A 22,535-nucleotide genomic window follows, 5' to 3' on the forward strand; every position below is an offset into this window, starting at 1 on the left:
TGTTTATACGGCCACCCTCAGTGTGACCTGTATGGCTGTTGACCAAGTATGCGATTGCATTCACTTGTGTGTGTGAAAAGCCGTAGATATTATGTGACTGGGCCGGCACGCAAAGGCAGTGCCTGTAAGGTTTATGGCGGTCTGTACTTCTCCCTACGTCCGTTTTAAAAAGTCATAAATTTTACTTTTTGAAGCCGATACCAAAAATATCCGATATTACATTTTAAAGCACTTATCGGCCGATAATATCGGACTGCCGATATACTCGGACATCTCTAGTACCAATGATTGTCACACACGCACTAGGTGTGGTGAAATTATCCTCTGAATTTGACCCATCTCCATTGTTCACCCCCTGGGAGGTGAGGGGAGCAGTGAGCAGCAGCAGTGGCCATGCTCGGGAATCACTTTTGGTGACAATTCCATCCCTTGATGCTGAGTGCCAAGCAGGGAGGTAATGGGTCCCATTTTTTATAGTCTTTGGTTTGAACTCACGACCTACCGATCTCAGGGCGGACACTCTAACCACAAGGCTACCGAGCAGGTCTAATCAGCTACAGTTAAAGTTAAAGTACCACTGATAGTCACACACACACTAGGTGTGGCGAAATTATTGTCAGAATAATTGTATCTAAGTTATAACAAAACTTCCCGGCGAGAGGACAAAAGCTGTCTTTGATCCTACCAAACGGAAGGCTTGTAAAACTCCACTGTGTAGGACGAGAAGCAACATGAAGGTGTTCTGTTTCTTTCATGTGTTGTAATCAACATAAAGATATTGTTTTGACCCGAGAACTACAAAGCGGAGAGGAAGCAGGACCAGACTCCCCTCCAGGCAGCGCTTCTTTGAACCGTTTTACGACCTTTTCTTTGAACTGTTCTGTAACCAAAGGCGATGGCTGTTTACGACCCCCGTCCCTTAGAAACAGCTGTTGCCATGTAATCAGGGAAAGTCCAAATAAAAGAGGAGGCGCACAATCTTTCGTCAGGGGCGTGGGACGACACTGGAAAGGGTGCAGTGTCTACGCGTCTCTCCTCAATTGAGCCAAATTTAATTCCATCTTTGTTTAATTCCTTGCTTCTTGTCTTGTTTAATAGATGTCATCAGTGTTTGAACCTGACAATTATCCTCTGCATTTGACCCATCCCCTGGGAGGTGAGGGGAGCAGTGAGCAGCAGCGGTGGCCACGCTCGGGAATACATTTTGGTTCATTTAACCCCCAATTCCAACCCTTAGATGTTGAGGCAATGGGTCCCATTTTTTTTGTAGTCTTTGGTATGACTCGGCCGGGGTTTGAACTCACGACCTTCCAGTCTCAGGGGTGTCAAACGTACGGCCCGGCCCGCGAACAGATTTTATACGGCCCGCGTGATGAGTTTGCCAAGTATTAAAATGAGCTGCATTTTTTTGTAATGAAAGAAACTGCTGTTCTAAATGTGTCCACCGGATGTCACAATAGCAATTCTGTTAGGACCAGCAAGCGGTACACAGTAAAGCGTGGCTGCGGCTCCTCTCCCTCGACCCAAATGAAACTTAAAACCTGCCGTCTTCTGTTTCGAACACATCGTTATTTGGCACCCTTACTCCCCCATAATGTCTCTTGTCAAAAACGGGAAAACTTAACCCTTTTGAATAGTTTTTACCTCAGTTTCTTACGGTTTGTTGAGTTGGCACTGGTTTGTTACGTGGATATTGTCAGAATAAATTACACTTAAGATACAAATAATTCATCAGTCAGCAAAAAAAAATACAAAAGACAAAAAGGCCTATCTAAAAATAATAATTCAATTGCAGAGTGCAATCATAATGCCCAAATACAACAATATTGCCAAAAGTATTTGGCCACCCATCCAAATGATGAGAATCAGGTGTCCTAATCACTTGGCCCGGCCACAGGTGTATAAAATCAAGCACTTAGACATGGACTCTGTTTCTACAAACATTTGTGAAAGAATGGGCCGCTCTCAGTGATTTCCAGCGTGGAACTGTCTTAGGATGCCACCTGTGCAACAAATCCAGTCGTGAAATTTCCTCGCTCCTAAATACTCCAAAGTCAACTGTCGGCTTTATTAAAGGAAATGGAAGAGTTTGGGAACAACAGCAACTCAGCCACCAAGTGGTAGGCCACGTAAACTGATAGAGAGGGGTCAGCGGATGCTGAAGCGCATAGTGTGAAGACTTTCTGCACAGTCAGTTGCTACAGAGCTCCAAACTTCATGTAACCTTCCAATCAGCCCACGTACAGTACGCAGAGAGCTTCATGGAATGGGTTTCCATGGCCGTGCAGCTGCATCTAAGCCATACATCACCAAGTCCAATGCAAAGCGTGGGATGCAGTGGTGTAAAGCACGTCGCCACTGGACTCTAGAGCAGTGGAGACGCCTTCTCTGGAGTGATGAATCACGCTTTTCCATCTGGCAATCTGATGGACCAGTCTGGGTTTGGAGGTTGCCAGGAGAACGCTACATTTTGGTGGAGGAGGAATTATGGTGTGGGGTTGTTTTTCAGGAGTTGGGCTTGGCCCCTTAGTTCCAGTGAAAGGAACTTTGAATGCTCCAGGATACCAAAACATTTTGGACAATTCCACGCTCCCAACCCTGTGGGAACAGTTTGGAGCGGGCCCCTTCCTCTTCCAACATGACTGTGCACCAGTGCACAAAGCAAGGTCCATAAAGACATGGATGACAGAGTCTGGTGTGGATGAACTTGACTGGCCTGCACAGAGTCCTGACCTGAACCCAATAGAACACCTTTGGGATGAATTAGAACAGAGACTGAGAGCCAGGCCTTCTCCACCAACATCAGTGTGTGACCTCACCAATGCACTTTTGGAAGAACGGTGGACAATTCCTTTAAACACACTCCGCAACCTTGTGGACAGCCTTCCCAGAAGAGTCGGAGCTGTAATAGCTGCAAAAGGTGGACCGACATCATATTGAACCCTATGGGTTAGGAATGGGATGGCACTTCAAGTTCATATGTGAGTCAAGGCAGGTGGCCAAATACTTTTGGCAATAATCACTATTGGGATTGTTAGCTTCATGTTGGGGGCAAATGATGATGAATAAGGAACAAATTGTTGTCAATGTTTAACGTGATGATTTGTTTGGACGTGCACACCATTCATTAATGCGGGTGCATATCATATGCAGAGGAGCCTGCTTTTTAAATGTTAATATTGCCGACCATCACCCTCATTTAATCGCATCCGCCAAAATTCTTGATTATATTTTAATTCATTGTGCAGTCCTACCTTTGGTGCAGAATTCTATCATTTTCTATGCCATCAAAGCAAGAATGCGTGATATAAATCAAACGTAAGGCCCGCGGGCCGGATCAGGCCCGTGAACAGGTTTTATTCGGCCCCCGGGATGAGTTTGCTAAGTATAAATATGAGCCGAAATTTTTGAATGAAAGAAACTGCTGTTCTAATAGCAATTCTTTGTATCTTTGTAGATGATGCTACATACACTACCGTTCAAAAGTTTGGGGTCACCCAAACAATTTTGTGGAATAGCCTTCATTTCTAAGAACAAGAATAGACTGTCGAGTTTCAGATGAAAGTTCTCTTTTTCTGGCCATTTTGAGCGTTTAATTGACCCCACTAATGTGATGCTCCAGAAACTCAATCTGCTCAAAGGAAGGTCAGTTTTGTAACTTCTGTAACGAGCTAAACTGTTTTCAGATGTGTGAACATGATTGCACAAGGGTTTTCTAATCATCAATTAGCCTTCTGAGCCAATGAGCAAACACATTGTACCATTAGAACACTGGAGTGATAGTTGCTGGAAATGGGCCTCTATACACCTATGTAGATATTGCACCAAAAACCAGACATTTGCAGCTAGAATAGTCATTTACCACATTAGCAATGTATAGAGTGTATTTCTTTAAAGTTAAGACGAGTTTAAAGTGATCTTCATTGAAAAGTACAGTGCTTTTCCTTCAAAAATAAGGACATTTCAATGTGACCCCAAACTTTTGAACGGTAGTGTATGTAAACAAAAAAATAAATCACATAATGTTAGTGCACCAGTCGATGAAAATGAGCAAACTACATAAATAACATCCTGTAATTGGATTTTGATATCATTTTTTTTATCTTGATAGATTGAAAATGATCCCCAATGAGTTGACTGATGAACATTATCACATCATTTATTCAGAAAATATAAATAACGACAAATAAAGATAGAATACTGTAAGTGTAAAAAAAAACAACATTCATTTTTAAACAAAGATACCAATCTAAAGTTGTCTTTATTTTTAAGTTATCGTGCCGTGATTTTACCAGTCCGGCCCATTTGGGAGTAGATTTTTCTCCATGTGGGCCCCCCATCTAAAATGAGTTTGACACCCCTGGTCTACAGCAAGGGTCGGCAACCTACTATGTTTTCTTTTTTTTGACGCATTCATGGTTAGCCTATTACAAGAAACCAAAGTCTCTCTAGTGGCACCCGCCCCTTTTCCATGCCTTCCTTGCATTCATCCAATCACCAGTCAGGACACAAAAATGATAGAACTGTACTTAAAAAAAGCACTTTCTATTAAGACAAATCTCCTCCGAAGAGAGCAACAACAAGGAGGACTAGGTTGCCGACCCCTGGTCTATAGCAAACCTTTTGCATGTTCATGTTATCGTTGTATTGGTTCTGGAAAAGCTGGGTCAAATAGTGAACACACACAATCACGGTCAAAAGTTGACATACACGTGTGAAGAACATAATGTCATGGCTGTCTGGAGTTTCCAATCATTTCTACAACTCTTATTTTTTTTGTGTTAGAGTGATTGGAGCACATACTTGTTGGTTCTTTTATGAATTTATTATGGGTCTACTGAAAATGTGAGCAAATGTGCTGGGTCAAAAGTATACATACAGCAATGTTAATATTTGCTTACATGTCCCTTGGCAAGTTTCACTGCAATAAGGCACTTTTGGTAGCCATCCACAAGCTTCTGCTTGAATTTTTGACCACTCCTCTTGACACAATTGGTACAGTTCAGCTAAATGTGTTGGTTTTCTGACATGGACTTGTTTCTTCAGCATTGTCCAAGCGTTTAAGTCAGGACTTTGGGAAGGACATTCTAAAACCTTCATTCTAGCCTGATTTAGCCATTCCTTTACCACTTTTGACGTGTGTTTGGGGTCATTGTCCCGTTGGAACACCCAACTGTGCCCAAGACCCAACCTCCGGGCTGATGATTTTAGGTTGTCCTGAAGAATTTGGCGGTAATCCTCCTTTTTCATTGTCCCATTTACTCTCTGTAAAGCACCAGTTCCATTGGCAGATCATAATACTACCACCACCATGCTTGACGGTGTTCCTGGGATTAAAGGCCTCACCTTTTCTCCTCCAAACACATTTCTGGGTATTGTGGCCAAACAGCTAAATTTTTGTTTCATCTGACCACAGAACTTTCCTCCAGAAGGTCTTATCTTTGTCCATGTGATGTCAGATGAAACAAAAATGGAGCTGTTTGGCCACAATACCCAGCAATATGTTTGGAGGAGAAAAGATGAGGTCTGTAACCGCAGGAACACCATTCCTATTGTCAAGCATGGTGGTGGTAGTATTATGCTCTGGGACTGTTTTGCTGCCAATGGAACTGGTGCTTTACAGAGAGTAAATGGGACAATGAAAAAGGAGGATTACCTCCAAATTCTTCAGGACAACCTAAAATCATCAGCCCGGAGGTTGGGTCTTGGGCGCAGTTGGGTGTTCCAACAGGACAATGACCCCAAACACACGTCAAAAGTGGTAAAGGAATGGCTAAATCAGGCTATAATGAAGGTTTTAGAATGGCCTTCCCAAAGTCCTGACTTAAACATGTGGACAATGCTGAAGAAACAAGTCCATGTCAGAAAACCAACACATTTAGCTGAACTGCACCAATTTTGTCAAGAGGAGTGGTCAAAAATTCAACCAGAAGCTTGTGGATGGCTACCAAAAGCGCCTTATTGCAGTGAAACTTGCCAAGGGACATGTAAGCAAATATTAACATTGCTGTATGGAGCTGCAGATTTGCTCACATTTTCAGTAGACTCATAATAAATTCATAAAAGAACCAAACTTCATGAATGTTTTTTTGTGACCAACAAGTATGTGCTCCAATCACTCTATCACAAAAAAATAAGAGTTGTAGAAATGATTGTAAACTCAAGACAGCCATGACATTATGTCCTTCACAAGTGTATGTCAACTTTTGAGCACGACTGTACATGGGGAAGGACCACAAAACCGTTGACTTTGCTGATGTAACACCATGGCAAAGCAGGTTGGCACAAGCACGAGCAGACTCGAGAGACAAAGCATTTCATGTGCTGAGGGAAAGCAGCAACAAAATGGTTCACCAAGTTGCACAGATGAGGAAAAAAAAGTGGACAGGAAAGAAAAAGGGAAAGAAGGACTACCCTGCTGGCTTACCTGTACATGTCTTTATGGACACCATTGACTAATAGGGGCATTTTGGGGGGGAGTGTGTTTCTATGTCTACATGTGCCTCTGGGTGTAAGAGCGGAGACCATGCACATAAAGACAAAAAAAAGTACACAACTGCAGTGAGACAAGATAGCAGACACAAATACATCACATTCATTAAAATGGGAGCTTCTTTAAGAACTACACATTAGTTAGTGTGTCTCTGGACATGACTTCTTACTGCTGATGTAACTAGAGGACCATTCCACCCCATTGGTGACATTTGTGAATATTGTTGGTTTTTTTCAATGGGGAAAGCTTGCATCTCTAGTAAAGGATCATTTTAATTAGAGATGTCCGATAATGGCTTTTTTGCCGATATTCCGATATTGTCCAACTCTGAATTACCGATTCCGATATCAACCGATACCGATATATACGGTCGTGGAATTAACACATTATTATGCCTAATTTTGTTGTGATGCCCCGCTGGATGCATTAAACAATGTAACAAGGTTTTCCAAAATAAATCAACTCAAGTTATGGGGAAAAAAATGCCAACATGGCACTGGCATATTTATTATTGAAGTCACAAAGTGCATTATTTTGTTTTAACATGCCTCAAAACAGCAGCTGGGAATTTGGGACATGTAGGGAGTAGCAGGGGGTGTATATTGTAGCGTCCCCGGAAGAGTTAGTGCTGCAAGGGGTTCTGGGTATTTGTTCTGTTGTGTTTATGTTGTGTTACGGTGCGGATGTTCTCCCGGAATGTGTTTGTCATTCTTGTTTGGTGTGGGTTCACAGTGTGGCGCATATTTGTAACAGTGTTAAAGTTGTTTACACGGCTACCCTCAGTGTGACCTGTATGGCTGTTGACCAAGTATGCATGCATTCACTTGCGTGTGTGAAAAGCCGTAGATATTATGTGACTGGGCCGGCACGCAAAGGTAGTGCCTTTAAGGCACGCCCCCAATATTGTTGTCTGGGTGGAAATTCGGGAGAAATTCGGGAGAATGGTTGCCCCGGGAGATTTTCTGGAGGGGCACTGAAATTTGGGAGTCTCCCGATAAAATCGGGATGGTTGGCAATAAAGATGTCCGATAATATCGGCCTGCCGATATTATTGGCCGATAAATCCTTTAAAATGTAATATCGGAAATTATCGGTATCGTTTTTTTTTATTATCAGTATCGTTTTTTAAAAATTTTTAATTAAAAAAAATAAATTAAATCAACATAAAAAACACAAGATACACTTACAATTAGTGCACCAACCCAAAAAACCTCCCTCCCCCATGGCCGATAAATGCTTTAAAATGTAATATCGGAAATTATTGGTATCGTTTTTTTTTTATTCTCGGCGTCGTTTTTTTTTTTTTTAATTAAATCAACATAAAAACACAAAATACACTTACAATTTGTGCACCAACCCCAAAAACCTCCCTCCCTCATTTACACTCATTCACACAAAAGGGTTGTTTCTTTCTGTTATTAATATTCTGGTTCCTACATTATATATCAATATATATCGATACAGTCTGCAAGGGAAACAGTCCGTAAGCACACATGATTGTGCGTGCTGCTGGTCCACTAATAGTACTAACCTTTAACAGTTAATTTTACTCATTTTCATTCATTACTAGTTTCTATGTAACTGTTTTTATATTGTTTTACTTTCTTTTTTATTCAAGAAAATGTTTTTAATTTCTTTATCTTATGTTATTTTATTAATTTAAAAAAAAAGGACCTTATCTTCACCATACCTGGTTGTCCAAATTGGGCATAATAATGTGTTAATTCCACGACTGTATATATCGGTATCGGTTGATATCGGTATCAGTAATTAAGAGTTGGACAATATCGGAATATCGGATATCGGCAAAAAGCCATTATCGGACATCCCGAGTTGGCAAGTATGACTGGGAGACGCAACTGCTCTGTACTTCTCCCTACGTCCGTGTACCACTCCGTACAGCGGCGTTTTAAAAAGTCATGAATGTTACTTTTTGAAACCGATACCGATAATTTCCGATATTACATTTTTAAAGCATTTATCCTCCGATAATATCGGACTGCCGATATTATCGGACACCTCTACTTTTAATTGAAAATGTACAAAAATAAATAACTAAATACTAACAGTGGAATGTTTTCATTGTTCATTTCCTAGTCTCCTTCAAAGTGTAAAAAAATGCTTTGAAAAAGTTGGATGTAACGATATGAACAATTCATATAACAGTTATTGTGACCAAAATGATCATGGTGAACATTATTGTCACTTAATGTTGAATGTGCTGAAAAAGTGTTATTAAAGGTAAACCACGTTTCATTTAAAAAAAACCAAAAAAAACAATACATAGACACACAATAGACTTTACTTGACAGAAGTAACATTCTATATTGTTATTTTTTATTCACGTTTGTCGTCCTCCATTTAAATTTGTAAAGGTTTGAGAGTAGGGATGTCCGATAATATCGGCCGATAAATGCTTTAGAATGTAATATCAATGATCGGTATCGGTTTCAAAATTATCGGTATCGGAGAAGTACAGAGCGGCAATAAACCTTAAAGGCACTGCCTTTGCGTGCCGGCCCAATCACATAATATCTACGGCTTTTCACACACACAAGTGAATGCATGCATACTTGGTCAACAGCCATGCAGGTCACACTGAGGGTGTCCGTATGAACAACTTTAACACTGTTACAAATATGCGCCACACTGTGAACCCACACCAAACAATAATGACAAACACATTTCGGGAGAACATCCGCACCGTAACACAACATAAAGACAACAGAACAAATACCCAGAACCCCTTGCAGCACTAACTCTTCCGGGACGCTACAATATACACCCCCCGCTACCCCCGCCCAACTCAACCTCCTCATGCTCTCTCAGGGAGAGCAATTCCAAGCTGCTGTTTTGAGGCATGTTAAAAAAAAATAATGCACTTTGTGACTTCAATAATAAATATGGCAGTGCCATGTTGGCATTTTTTTTCCATAACTTGAGTTGATTTATTTTGGAAAACCTTGTTACATTGTTTAATGCATCCAGCGGGGCATCACAACAAAATTAGGCATAATAATGTGTTAATTCCACGACTGTATTTATCGGTATCGGTTGATATCGGAATCTGTAATTAGGAGTTGGACAATATCGGAATATCGGATATCGGCAAAAAAGCCATTATCGGACATCTCTAGTTGAGAGTGTTTTGTTAATGACAAAGGAAAGGCATGGGGTTTATGTGACCTCTTGAGGATTCACTGCTGTTGTCGACATGTCCATATAAGGCTCATCACTATGTTCTAAGAGAGCACAGCCTGTAGGTTCAATGTGCACAATTACCGACATTTCCGGGCTATAGAGCGCATCTAAATAAAAGCCGGACATACCTAATTTTAGGACGAATTTGATTTTGTACATACAGTCGTGGTCAAAAGTGTACATACACGTGTAAAGAACATAATGTCATGGCTGTCTTGAGTTTCCAATCATTTCTACAACTCTTATTTTGTTGTGATAGAGTGATTGGAGCACTTAGTTGTTGGTCACAAAAAAAACATTCATGAAGTTTGAGCTGTTTGGCTTCAATACCCAGCAATATTGTGGAGGGGGGCGTGGCCTGCGGGCCTGCAGCGGAACGGGGAGTGCCAGGACGGGCCGGCCTTTAAGTCAGCGACAGGTGCGTGGATGGCCCAGGTGGGCCTTGTTATCTAATCACCTGTCGCCCTGTATAAGCAGCAGCCGGGAGGAGAGAGGTTGTTGGAGCTGGAGCCCGAGCGCGAGCGAGAGCACGGACAAACAGACAATTGCTGCAAAGCAACATGAGGACATTATTGCAAAATAAACCTGTATTGTAACTAGGGCTGCAACAACTAATCGATTAAATCGATTAAAATCGATTATAAAAATAGTTGGCGATTAATTTAGTCATCGATTCGTTGGATCTATGCTATGCGCATGCGCAGAGGCAATTTTTTATAATTTTAATTTTTTCAATAAACCTTTATTTATAAACTGCAACATGTACAAACAGCTGAGAAACAATAATCAAAATAAGTATTGGCCAGTATGCTGTTCTTTTTCAATAACATACTGGAAAGGATATAAATGTAGTTTGTTTCTTTTATCCGATTATTAATCGATTAATCGAAGTAATAATCGACAGATTAATCGATTATCAAATTAATCGTTAGTTGCAGCCCTAATTGTAACCCTGAATCGGGCTCTCACGTCGGTGCTTGGTGGCCTGGAGGACCCACTGCAGGGCAACCTCCACAAATATGTTTGGAGGAGAAAAGGTGAGGCCTTTAATCCCAGGAACAGCATGCCTACCGTCAAGCATGGTGGTGGTAGTAGTATGCTCTGGGCCTGTTTTGCTGCCAATGGAACTGGTGCTTTACAGAGTGTAAATGGGACAATGAAAAAGGAGGATTACCTCCAAATTCTTCAGGACAACCTAAAATCTTGGGCGCAGTTGGGTGTTCCAACAGGACAATGACCCCAAACGCACGTCAAAAGTGGTAAAGGAATGGCTAAATCAGGCTAGAATGAAAGTTTTAGAATGGCCTTCCCAAAGTCCTGACTTAAACGTGTGGACAATGCCGAAGAAACAAGTCCATGTCGGAAAACCAACGAATTTAGCTGAACCGCACCAATTTTGTCAAGAGGAGTGGTCAACAATTCAAGCAGAAGCTTGTGGATGGCTACCAAAAGCGCCTTATTGCAGTGCAACTTGCCAAGGGACATGTAACCTGTCATGATCCGTGGCCCGGATCATGTTTTGTTATGTTCTGTTAGTTTTGGACTCCCTTAGTTCCTGTTTGTGCACCTCCGGGTTTGTTTTAGTTTCCATGGGGATTAATTGGGTTCACCTGCCTCTGGTAAGTGGTCGGCACGCTCAGCTGCTGAGCTATTTATTCACCTTACTCGCCACGCTCAGTCCGGCTTCATTGTTTGCTTCACGCAACAGTTATGTTTGTAGTTCTTGTCTCCGTATTTAAGCTTCCTGTGCTAAGAGGTAGTAACCTTGGCTTCCCGTGCGATCGGCACGTTTTCCTTCTGCTTGTTTTGTGTTTTCGGTACGTGTTTAATTTTGAAGATTAAATCCTGTTCTTACCTGCACGCCTTGTCCGGAGTGGTCCGTCTGCACCCCGGGGGGGAACGAACCTCGTGATACAACCAATTATTAACATTGCTGTATGTATACTTTTGACCACAGCACATTTGCTCACATTTTCAGTAGACCCATAATAAATTCATAAAAGAACCAAACTTCATGAATGTTTTTTGTGACCAACAAGTATGTGCTCCAATCACTCTATCACAAAAAAAAATTGCAGAAAGTACTGGAAACTCAAGAGAGCCATGACATTATGTTCTTTACGAGTGTATGTATACTTTTGATCGCAACTGTGTATTGGCCGCACACGTGTATAAGCCACAATTTTCATTAATTCACAATTTTAACAAGAGACAGTGCTTATAACGCTGTTTTCTTCTTTCTCCTCTCGTTAGTCGGGTGGATTTCTGTTCCGTGCGCCGGCTGCTGCCTTTTTTGGTTGGCCGGGTCAATCATCTCCGGCTTCGGGACGCCGTCATGTGCATTTGGTTGTGTCTTCTCCACGATGAGGGTGAGTCCATAATCCCGATGGCTGACTGAAGGATTGTGTAAGTGGGTTTGATTCAATGTGAACAATTTCATTGGTCCGTTTTGGCAATTTTATCGGTCTGATGTGAGGAGGCTAAATTTATGGCGGCTTGTGACGCTCATCATCCCGGAAATATCCATAAAAAGGGCAAGGTTAAAAAAAGTAGCAGCTTATTAGCCGGAAATTACACTAAATAGAGTAGTTGCTCGGATGGTAATGTATTTATACATGAGTATTACATTTGTGAAAAGGAAATAAGTTAATGTGTCTTGATCGCCGGTCTGTAATTTTATCAAAGTAATTACGGTTTTCTGATCATTTTATTTCGAAACTGTAGTACCGTGTTTTTCGGACTATAAGTCGCTCCGGAGTATAAGTCGCACCGGCCGAAAATACATAATAAAGAAGGAAAAAAACATATATGCACTACCGTTGAAAAGTTTGGGGTAAAATTTTGTGGAATAGCCTTCATTTCTAAGAACAAGAATAGACTGTCGAGTTTCAGATGAAAGTTCTCTTTTTCTGGCCATTTTGAGCGTTTAATTGACCCCACAAATGTGATGCTCCAGAAACTCAATCTGCTCAAAGGAAGGTCAGTTTTGTAGCTTCTGTAACGAGCTAAAGTGTTTTCAGATGTGTGAACATGATTGCACAAGGGTTTTCTAATCATCAATTAGCCTTCTGAGCCAATGAGCAAACACATTGTACCATTAGAACACTGGAGTGATAGTTGCTGGAAATGGGCCTCTATACACCTATGTAGATATTGCACCAAAAACCAGACATTTGCAGCTAGAATAGTCATTTACCACATTAGCAATGCATAGAGTGTATTTCTTTAAAGTTAAGACTAGTTTAAAGTTATCTTCATTGAAAAGTACAGTGCTTTTCCTTCAAAAATAAGGACATTTCAATGTGACCCCAAACTTTTGAACGGTAGTGTAAGTCGCACTGGAGTATAAGTCGCATTTTTTGGGGGAAATGTATTTGATAAAAGCCAACACCAAGATTAGACATTTAAAAGGCAATTTAAAATAAATCAAGAATAGTGAACAACAGGCTGAATAAGTGTACGTTATATGAGGCATAAATAACCAACTGAGAACGTGCCTGGTATGTTAAAGGCCTACTGAAATGAAATTTTCTTATTTAAACGGGGATAGCAGATCCATTCTATGTGTCATACTTGATCATTTCGCGATATTGCCATATTTTTGCTGAAAGGATTTAGTAGAGAACATCGACGATAAAGTTCGCAACTTTTGGTCGCTGATAAAAAAAAGCCTTGCCTGTACCGGAAGTAGCGTGACGTCACAGGTTGAAAGGCTCCTCACATTTCCCCATTGTTTACACCAGCAGCGAGAGCGATTAGGACCGAGAAAACGACGATTACCCCATTAATTTGAGCGAGGATGAAAGATTCGTGGATGAGGAACGTGAGAGTGAAGGACTAGAGTGCAGGGCAGGACGTATCTTTTTTCGCTTTGACCGTAACTTAGGTACAAGCTGGCTCATTGGATTCCACACTTTCTCCTTTTTCTATTGTGGATCACGGATTTGTATTTTAAACCACCTCGGATACTATATCCTCTTGAAAATGAGAGCAGAGAACGCAAAATGGACATTAACAGTGACTTTTATCCCCACGACAATACATCGGCGAAGCACTTTAGCTACAGAGCTAACGTGATAGCATCGTGCTTAAATGCAGATAGAAACAAAAGAAATAAGCCCCTGACTGGAAGGATAGACAGAAGATCAACAATACTACCAAACTCTGGACATGTAACCACACGGTTAATGCTGTACCGCCTGGCGAAGCCTAGCAATGCTGTTGCTAAGGACGCCATTGAAGCTAACTTAGCTACCGGACCTCGACAGAGCTATGCTAAAAACATTAGCTCTCTACCTACGCCAGCCCTCATCTGCTCATCAACACCCGTGCTCACCTGCGTTCCAGCGATCGACGGCGCGACGAAGGACTTCACCCGATCATCGATGCGGTCGGCGGCTAGCGTCGGATAGCGCGTCTGCTATTCAACTCAAAGTCCTCCTGGTTGTGTTGCTGCAGCCCGCCGCTAATACACCGATCCCACCTACAGCTTTCTTCTTTGCAGTCTTCATTGTTCATTAAACAAATTGCAAAAGATTCACCAACACAGATGTCCAGAATACTGTGGAATTTTGCGATGAAAACAGAGCTGTTTGTATTGGGATACAATGTGTCCAAATACTTCCGCTTCAACCCTTGACGTCACGCGCATACGTCATCATACATAGACGTTTTCAACCGGAAGTTTCCCGGGAAATTTAAAATTGCACTTTATAAGTTAACCCGGCCGTATTGGCATGTGTTGAAGTGAAGTGAAGTGAAGTGAATTATATTTATATAGCGCTTTTCTCTAGTGACTCAAAGCGCTTTACATAGTGAAACCCAATATCTAAGTTACATTTAAACGCTTTTATTTTTATTTTCCAAAGCCACTAGACTTTTATTGTGAAGGGGAGGACGCATCGTCTTCGAATTGGAGTTGAAATGTTTAAGTTTTCTTCTTAAATATAAGCTTTGATGCATTTTAGACATTGAATTCTTTTGAATGTATTTGTCATTTGATGTGCCATCTCCAGCTTTTGTGGTTTTAAAAAGCTTTTAATTCCTTTTTGCAATGTTAAGATTTCATCATTGATATATAAACTATCAGACTGCGTGGTCGGTAGTAGTGGCTTTCAGTAGGACTTTAACGTAACATATTATGGTAAGAGTCCTTCAAATAACTATAACATATAGAACATGCTATACGTTTACCAAACAATCTGTCACTCCTAATCGCTAAATCCCATGAAATCTTATACGTCTAGTCCCTTACGTGAATGAGATAAATAATATTATTTGATATTTTACGCTAATGTGTTAATAATTTCACACATAAGTCGCTCCTGAGTATAAGTCGCACCCCCGGCCAAACTGAAAAAAACTTCGATTTAATAGTCCGAAAAATACGGTAGTAACTTTCAGGAGTTTTACCATGATTTATATTTGGTACAACCCTAATATATACCTGGATTTAATCTATATAAACATGTACATTTAGGTAACGGGACCAAGAAAAATACAACCACCTATGTAAACAAATTAAGTTGCCTGAGATGGGCTATTAAGGCATTTTAATAGGTGAATGTGTGTTGTTAAAATAATTGTAAGTTATCACAACAACTTTGTGTTACATTAAGTGTCTGGTGAGAAGACAAAAGCTGTCTTTGGAACCTACCAAGAGTAAGGCTCGTAAAATTCCACTGTGTAGGGGCGGGGAAGCAAAATGAAGGTGTTCTGTTTTCTTTCATGTATGGTAATCAACAGAAAGATATTGTTCTAACCCAAGGACTTCAAAGCGGAGAGGAAGCAGGACCAGACTCCCCTCCAGGCGACCTCTTCTTGAACTATTTTACGACCTCTTCTTTTGAACTGTTCGGTAACCAAAGGCAACGCTGTTTACGACCCACTTCCCTCTGGAAGCAGCCGTGGTCATGTGGTCAGACAAAAGTCAAATAAAGAAGGAGGAGTGCAATCTTTTGCCATAGCGTGCTGAGATACTGTGCAAGGGTACAGTGTACAGACGACTCTCCTCAATATTGAGTCCAAATTGAATTCTGTCTCTGTTTAATTCTTTGCCTCTTGTCTTGTTTAATAGATGTCATCAGTGTTTGAACCTGACATGTGTATTATCAGTGTTAGAGTTGAAAAAAAGAGTTTATTTTGAGAGCAAATGGCACTGATTTGGTGGAATGGCCCCGGAGTATTTAGGTTTTGTGGTAAATGCTGTTGCAGACACTCACAATACGTTATTTTTGCATCAAGAATACCAACAGTGAGAGTGGTAAATAGTGTTAGAATATATACAGAGGATGGAAATGATTAGAAAATGGTGTATAAATTCAAATAATAATACCAGGATGGTGATTTTGTTGTCTTCTTTTTCTCTTTTTACCTGTTTGTGTGTAGGCACTCTGCACTGCCGCCTCGGATTGACCTGTGCATCTCCAGGACCTCACTGTCATTGCCGTGACGATGGGTGAACGAATGAAAAAACACAACAGAAGAGGATGGCAACTCAGAAAGGCATGTGATTTTTTTATGAATGGGGGAAAAAACCAATGAAATAAATAATTCTGAGGTATCACATTTAGGTCAAGTTTCATTAAACAATACACATTAGACTGACACGGTTAGTAGTGTTAGTAAATGTTAGTTTGCAATATCACATAATACAGTGCACAAAATGTATCTTTTAGATATTACTCGTCTATTTTGTCATAGTTTATCAATAAGTGACTCGTTTAATGTAATCCCCCAGGTTGCCATACTCCCTAAAACAGGTTACCTGTCTTCGGAGTACTCGAAGTCCGAATCACCAGACCGTTGGTGCTCCAAATGGGAGTCGTGGTAGTGGGACGGGGATTGGGAGTGGTGCCGATTCTGGTGGATCTCATCCAGGCTCCTGATGTGAATAAAAACTGAATTATTGTCAAGTATAAGCGATCAAAGAATGAAAATGTCTGGATCTTGTAGTTGATTAAGTGGATGCAATTGTTACGGCTCAGGCTCCTGCCGCCTCTCATTTCATCTGTGTGCGCCTTTCGACATGCCCACGGGCGTTCCGCACCTGGCACGGCAATCTAAAACCAACACACCTGACTCCACTCCCTTCATAAGCCAGCGCATCCTGCGTTCCGGTGCCAGAACGTAGCTACCTGTTTTATTACTGTAAGCCTACACGTCTCTCCCTATGTGCTCATCGTCTTGAAGTTAAAGTTAAAGTTAAAAGTACCAATGATTGTCACACACACACGAGGTGTGGCGAAAATATTCTCTGCATTTGACCTATCACCCTTGATCACCCCCTGGGAGGTGAGGGGAGCAGTGGCAAGCAGCATTGGCCGCGCTCGGGAATAATTTTGGTGATTTAACCCCCAATTCCAAACCTTGATGCTGAGTGCCAAGCAGAGAGGTAATGGGTCCCATTTTTATAGTCTTTGGTATGACTCGGCCGGGGTTTGAACTCACAACCTACCGATCTCAGGGCGGACACTCTAACCACTAGGCCACTGAGTCTTGTGTCCTGTGTCGTCATCCCGCAGCGTTCCCCCATTTCCTGGTTTGGAGTTGTGTGTCTCGTCTCCCTGGATTCCCCGCTGCCTTCCTGGATCTCGACCTCACGCCCGGACACAGACCTTGACGCCTCGCTCCTGCCTTTGACCTCTCGCTTGCCCACGGACCTCCGATCTTGCTCCAAATAACTCTAAAATTAAGTCTTTCTTACTTAGAATATGTTCCCCATACTAAAGTGTTACCAAATAAACCAAATATATATTATCACACAACTTTAGTATGCTTAAAGTCCGTTGCTATAGTTATTAGCTATTGTGCTCAAGCTGTATTTTTCCTCTCTGTGCAAGGACAAAACTTCTTGTCTGAGGGGTGGCCTCAGACAAGAAGATCTTTGTTTTAGCCCGCTAACAGCCAAGGACTTCAAGGACCTCAACGCAGATAAGACGACAGCACGCAGACGAAGCAGAGACAAGGCCCCCAGCACATTCCGTCACGTATTGTGCGTACTGGACCTGCTTTGCATGATATATGTGACCACTCCTCTTAGAGGCGGCCTCAGTGATGTTGACTAGGGAACTCCTGAATAAATAGAGGGACGCGGGGGCCGTACCTTAGAGCAGTGGTTCTCAAAAGGGGGTACGCGTACCCCTGGGGGTACTTGAAGGTATGCCAACGGGTACGTGAGATTTTTTTTAAACGTCTGTCAAAAAGAACTGTGAAAAGAAATGCAACAATGCAATATTCAATGTTGACAGCTAGATTTTTTGTGGACATGTTCCATAAATATTGATGTTAAAGATTTCTTTTTTTGTGAAGAAATGTTTAGAATTAAGTTCATGAATCCAGATGGATCTCTATTACAATCCCCAAAGAGGGCACTTTATGTTGATGATTACTTCTATGTGTAGAAATCTTTATTTATAATTGAATCACTTGTTTATTTTTCAACAAGTTTTTAGCTATTTTTATATGTTTTTATCCAAATAGTTCAAGAAAGACCACAACAAATGATCAATATTTTGCACTGTTATACAATTTAATAAATCAGAAACTGATGACATAGTGCTGTATTTTACTTCTGTATCTCTTTTTTTTCAACCAAAAATGCTTTGCTCTGATTAGGGGGTACTTGAATTAAAACAATTTTCACAGGGGGTACATCACTGAAAAAAGGTTGAGAACCACTGCCTTAGAGTGTAGGGCGAGACTGTGACTAAGTGTGCAGCTCCATGCGTTCTCCTCATGAGCTAAATTGAACTCTGTCTCGGCATGATTCCTTGCTTCTTGTCTGATTAATAGATGTCTTCAGTGTTTGAACCTGACAATATCTCATTCCACAACATACCGGCACACTGCAAAAACTGAAATCTAAGTAAGATTAAATATCTCAAATAAGGGTGATATTTGCTTATTTTCCATCCGATAAGATAATTCTTCTCACTAAGCAGATTTTATGCTAGAGTGTTTTACTTGTTTTAAGGGTTTTGGTCCTAAATGATCTCAGTAAGATATTACAGCTTGTTGCTGAGATTTGATGACCTATATTGAGTAAAACATGCTTGAAACTAGAATATCAACTGTTGCAAAGCTGTGTCATCAACACTCACAAGTATAAAACTACTTTTTTAAAGTAATAATTTCTTACTTCAAGCATGAACAAAAAAATCATGATGCGGAGCGCATATCATTATGACAAGATAATGGCACTAGCATTTACTTAATTTAAAGAATATTTTTCAACATATTGAGCAAAAAGGTCTCGTTTTTTTTTTCTACCAAGAAAAGTGCACTTGTTATGAGTGAGAATATACTTATTTTAAGGTATTTTTGGGTTCATTGAGGTTAGCTGATTTTACATGTTTTGGAAAGTCTCGACAAGCCAAATTTTCTTGTTGTATTGGCAGATAATTTCGCTTAGTTCAAATAAAATACCCGTAATTTTATTTGATTTTTTTCTTGTTTTTGAACACTGACTTTTTGCAGTGTGTACCTTAGAGCGTAGGGCGAGACTGTGACTAAGTGTGCAGCTCCATGCGTTCTCCTCATGAGCTAAATTGAACTCTGTCTCGGCATGATTCCTTGCTTCTTGTCTGATTAATAGATGTCTTCAGTGTTTGAACCTGACAATATCTCATTCCACAACATGTATTTGTGGTGTGGCTAATATATGAAAAAAAATGTTTTTCTTCTAAAATTAGAAGAAAAAAAAAATGGAACAATCCCAATGAGTTTTGCATTACCAGACTGATAATATCAGCATTTTTTTGTGTGGACGTTTTGTATCTGCACCGCAACCACATCATTAAAGTCTACCCTATTACTGATGCAATAATGTGGTTGTTAACCTCCGATATTAAGAAGACTAATTGATGCTGGTATCTCAACGAAGAGAGTGTGGATATGATGCTGACCTCTGCATGGGCACATGTGCAGGTCTTGACCTGGCTCTGCACGAGTCCTCTCTGTGGGGCGATACGGAGCGAGAGCGGTACTGGATGGCACGCTGCTGCTCGGGGACAGCCAACGTGCTACCTCGCTCTCTTTCCCTTGAATTACGCTCTCCTCCTAGACACACACACACACACACACAACAACAAGAGATCAGTTGTGTAGCCGCTGACGCCAACACATGAGTTGTGTGCATCGCACTTCTAAGCACCCTCACTATTATTTTGCAGAACATCACATCTACTGTACGGCAGATGTTCTGCAGGCAAATGGCCAGCCAGCAAGCAAGGCTGAATCGCTGTTTCTGCAGGATTCTGTCAGACCTAAACCATTTAGCATTGGCTTGAACTCAAACTAAAGTTATATATAGTATTTATCCATAAATATTTACAAAGGGTCAATAAATGTTATACCCTATTTAAGATGATGGATTTATATCATTAAAGGCAACACTGAGGACGACAGCTCGTTCCGTAAAGTTGCGATCTTTCGCCAAGATCGCATAGTAATTTGGGGAAATGGCAAATTGATGCTGATATACAGTCGTGGTCAAAAGTGTACGTACACTTGTAAAGAACATAATGTCATGGCTGTCTTGAGGTTCCAATCATTTCTACAACTCTTATTGTTTTGTGATTGGAGCACATACTTGTTGGTCACCAAAAAACATTTATGAAGTTTGTGAATTTATTATGGGTCTACTGAAAATGTGACCCAAATCTGCTGGGTCAAAAGTATACATACAGCAATGTTAATATTTGGCAAGTTTCACTGCAATAAGGCGCTTTTGGTAGCCATCCACAAGCTTCTGCTTGAGTTTTTGACCACTCCTCTTGACAAAATTGGTGCAGTTCAGCTAAATTTGTTGGTTTTCTGACATGGACTTGTTTCTTCAGCATTGTCCACACGTTTAAGTCAGGTGTGGAGGGGGGCGTGGCCTGCGGGCCTGCCGCGGATCGGGGTGTGTCAGGACGGGCCTCGAAGACAGCGACCGGTGCGTAGATGGCCCAGGTGAGCCTTGTTATCTAATCACTTGTCACCTTTGTTAGCAGCAGCCGTGAGGAAACGAGTAGTTGGAGTTGGACGCAGAAGGAAAAGACGTTGTGCTGAAAAGCAGAAAGACTTGCACTATTTATGAAAATAATACAGTGTTATACCCGGAATTCCTGGCTCTCCTGGCAGTGTGTGGTGGTCTGAAGAACCCACTAGAGGGCAACCTCTACATCAGGACTTTGGGAAGGCCATTCCAAAACCTTAATTCTAGCCTGATTTAGCCATTCCTTTACCACTTGTGACGTGTGTTTGGGGTCATTGTCCTGTTGGAACACCCAACTGTGCCCAAGACCCAACCTCCGGGCTGATGATTTTAGGTTGTCCCGAACAATTTGGAGGTAATCCTCCTTTTTCATTGTCCCATTTACGCTCTGTAAAGCACCTGTTCCAATGGCAGCAAAACAGGCCCAGAGCATAATACTATACTCTATATATTATCACACAACTTTAATGCTTAAAGTCCGTTGTTATAGTTATTAGCTATTGTGCTCAAGCTATATTTTTCCTATCTGTGCAAGGACAAAACTTATTGTCTGAGGGATGGCCTCAGCCGCAGATGTTATCTTTGTTTTAGCCCGCTAACAGCCAAGGACTTCAAGGACCTCAACGCAGATAAGACGACAGCACGCAGACGAAGCAGAGACAAGGCAAAATCAGAAGGCCCCCAGCACATTCCGTCACGTATTGTGCGTACAGGACCTGCTTTGCATGATATATGTGACCACTCCTTTTAGAGGCGGCCTCAGTGATGTTGACTAGGGAAGGGCGAGACTGTGATTAAGTGTGGAACACCCAACTGCACCCAAGACCCAACCTCCGGGCTGATGATTTTAGGTTGTCCTGAAGAATTTGGAGGTAATCCTCCTTTTTCATTGTCCCATTTACTCTCTGTAAAGCACCTGTTCCATTGGCAGCAAAACAGGCCCAGAGCATAATACTACCACCACCATGCTTGACGGTAGGATGGTGTTCCTGGGATTAAAGGCCTCACCTTTTCTCCTCCAGATACATTGCTGGGTATTGTGGCCAAACAGCTACATTTTTGTTTCATCTGACCACAGAACTTTCCTCCAGAAGGTCTTATCTTTGTCCATGTGATGTCAGATGAAACAAAAATTGAGCTGTTTGGCCACAGTACCCAGCAATATGTTTGGAGGAGAAAAGGTGAGTGTCACGGCACAGACTCGAACCCGCTTCCATCCTGCAACTGAGTGTCAAAGTTCCTCCTCTGGCAGCGACAAGCCTGCAGACAATCGGCAATCAGCACACCTGGGACTGATAAAGGCGAGCTGGATAAAAGACCAGTGGACCCAAGGATCCATGCTGGAACTTAGTTACCTCTTTGTGTACCGTAAGCCTTATGCTCTATCTCTGCGTTTTTTCCCTCCGTGTTTCTGACGTCCGTGTTGCTCTCCCGCAGTGCCTTCCCGAGTCTTCCCCTTCGAGATCTCCCGTTGTTTTTCCCCTGTGTTTTGGACTGCCTTCCTCGATTCCCGACCCTCGCCTGGACACGGACCTAGCCTCTTCTCTCCTGCCCTGGATCATCTGCCTGCCCCTCGGACTGCCTTGTTCCTTCGCTCTCAACACTTGGTAACACACACTTCAGTTAACCTTACACGTCATCTCCCTTTAGTCCAGGGGTGTCCAAACTTTTTCCACTGAGGGCCGTACACGGAAAAATTAAAGCATGTGGGGGCCATTTTGATAATTTTCATTTTCAAACCATAACAAAATATATGTTTCTTTTATTTATTTTACCTTTAGGGGTCCCGGGGACCATAAAGGGTCTCAGTCATTAAAATGTTAAAAATGAGTCAGATTATTATTTTTTTGGAATTATTTAACG

General features: G+C 41.5%; 1 protein-coding gene and 1 long non-coding RNA gene across 3 annotated transcripts in view; one reads left to right on the top strand and one right to left on the bottom strand.

Moving 5' to 3' along the window:
• Nucleotides 1-18,209, top strand: part of LOC133634156 (uncharacterized) — a 90,519-nt gene extending 72,310 nt beyond the window's left edge. The window contains exon 5 of the long non-coding RNA XR_009821889.1: nucleotides 16,082-18,209. This is a non-coding gene — a long non-coding RNA (uncharacterized LOC133634156). The remainder of the gene's footprint in view (nucleotides 1-16,081) is intronic.
• The window catches only part of rims1b (regulating synaptic membrane exocytosis 1b), a 220,202-nt gene that overhangs the window by 62,651 nt on the left and 135,016 nt on the right, over nucleotides 1-22,535 (bottom strand). Inside the window, exons 17-20 of one of the 2 annotated variants that reach the window (XM_062027187.1) lie at nucleotides 19,600-19,753; nucleotides 16,461-16,577; nucleotides 16,068-16,130; nucleotides 6,428-6,505 (exon numbers count right to left, since the gene is read on the bottom strand). In XM_062027187.1, coding sequence (XP_061883171.1) covers nucleotides 6,428-6,505; nucleotides 16,068-16,130; nucleotides 16,461-16,577; nucleotides 19,600-19,753 — 412 coding nt within the window. The remainder of the gene's footprint in view (nucleotides 1-6,427; nucleotides 6,506-16,067; nucleotides 16,131-16,460; nucleotides 16,578-19,599; nucleotides 19,754-22,535) is intronic. The other variant, XM_062027188.1, reaches the window with a different exon arrangement.

Source organism: Entelurus aequoreus, linkage group LG18, assembly GCF_033978785.1.
Source record: "Entelurus aequoreus isolate RoL-2023_Sb linkage group LG18, RoL_Eaeq_v1.1, whole genome shotgun sequence".
NCBI classification, from domain to species: domain Eukaryota; kingdom Metazoa; phylum Chordata; class Actinopteri; order Syngnathiformes; family Syngnathidae; genus Entelurus; species Entelurus aequoreus.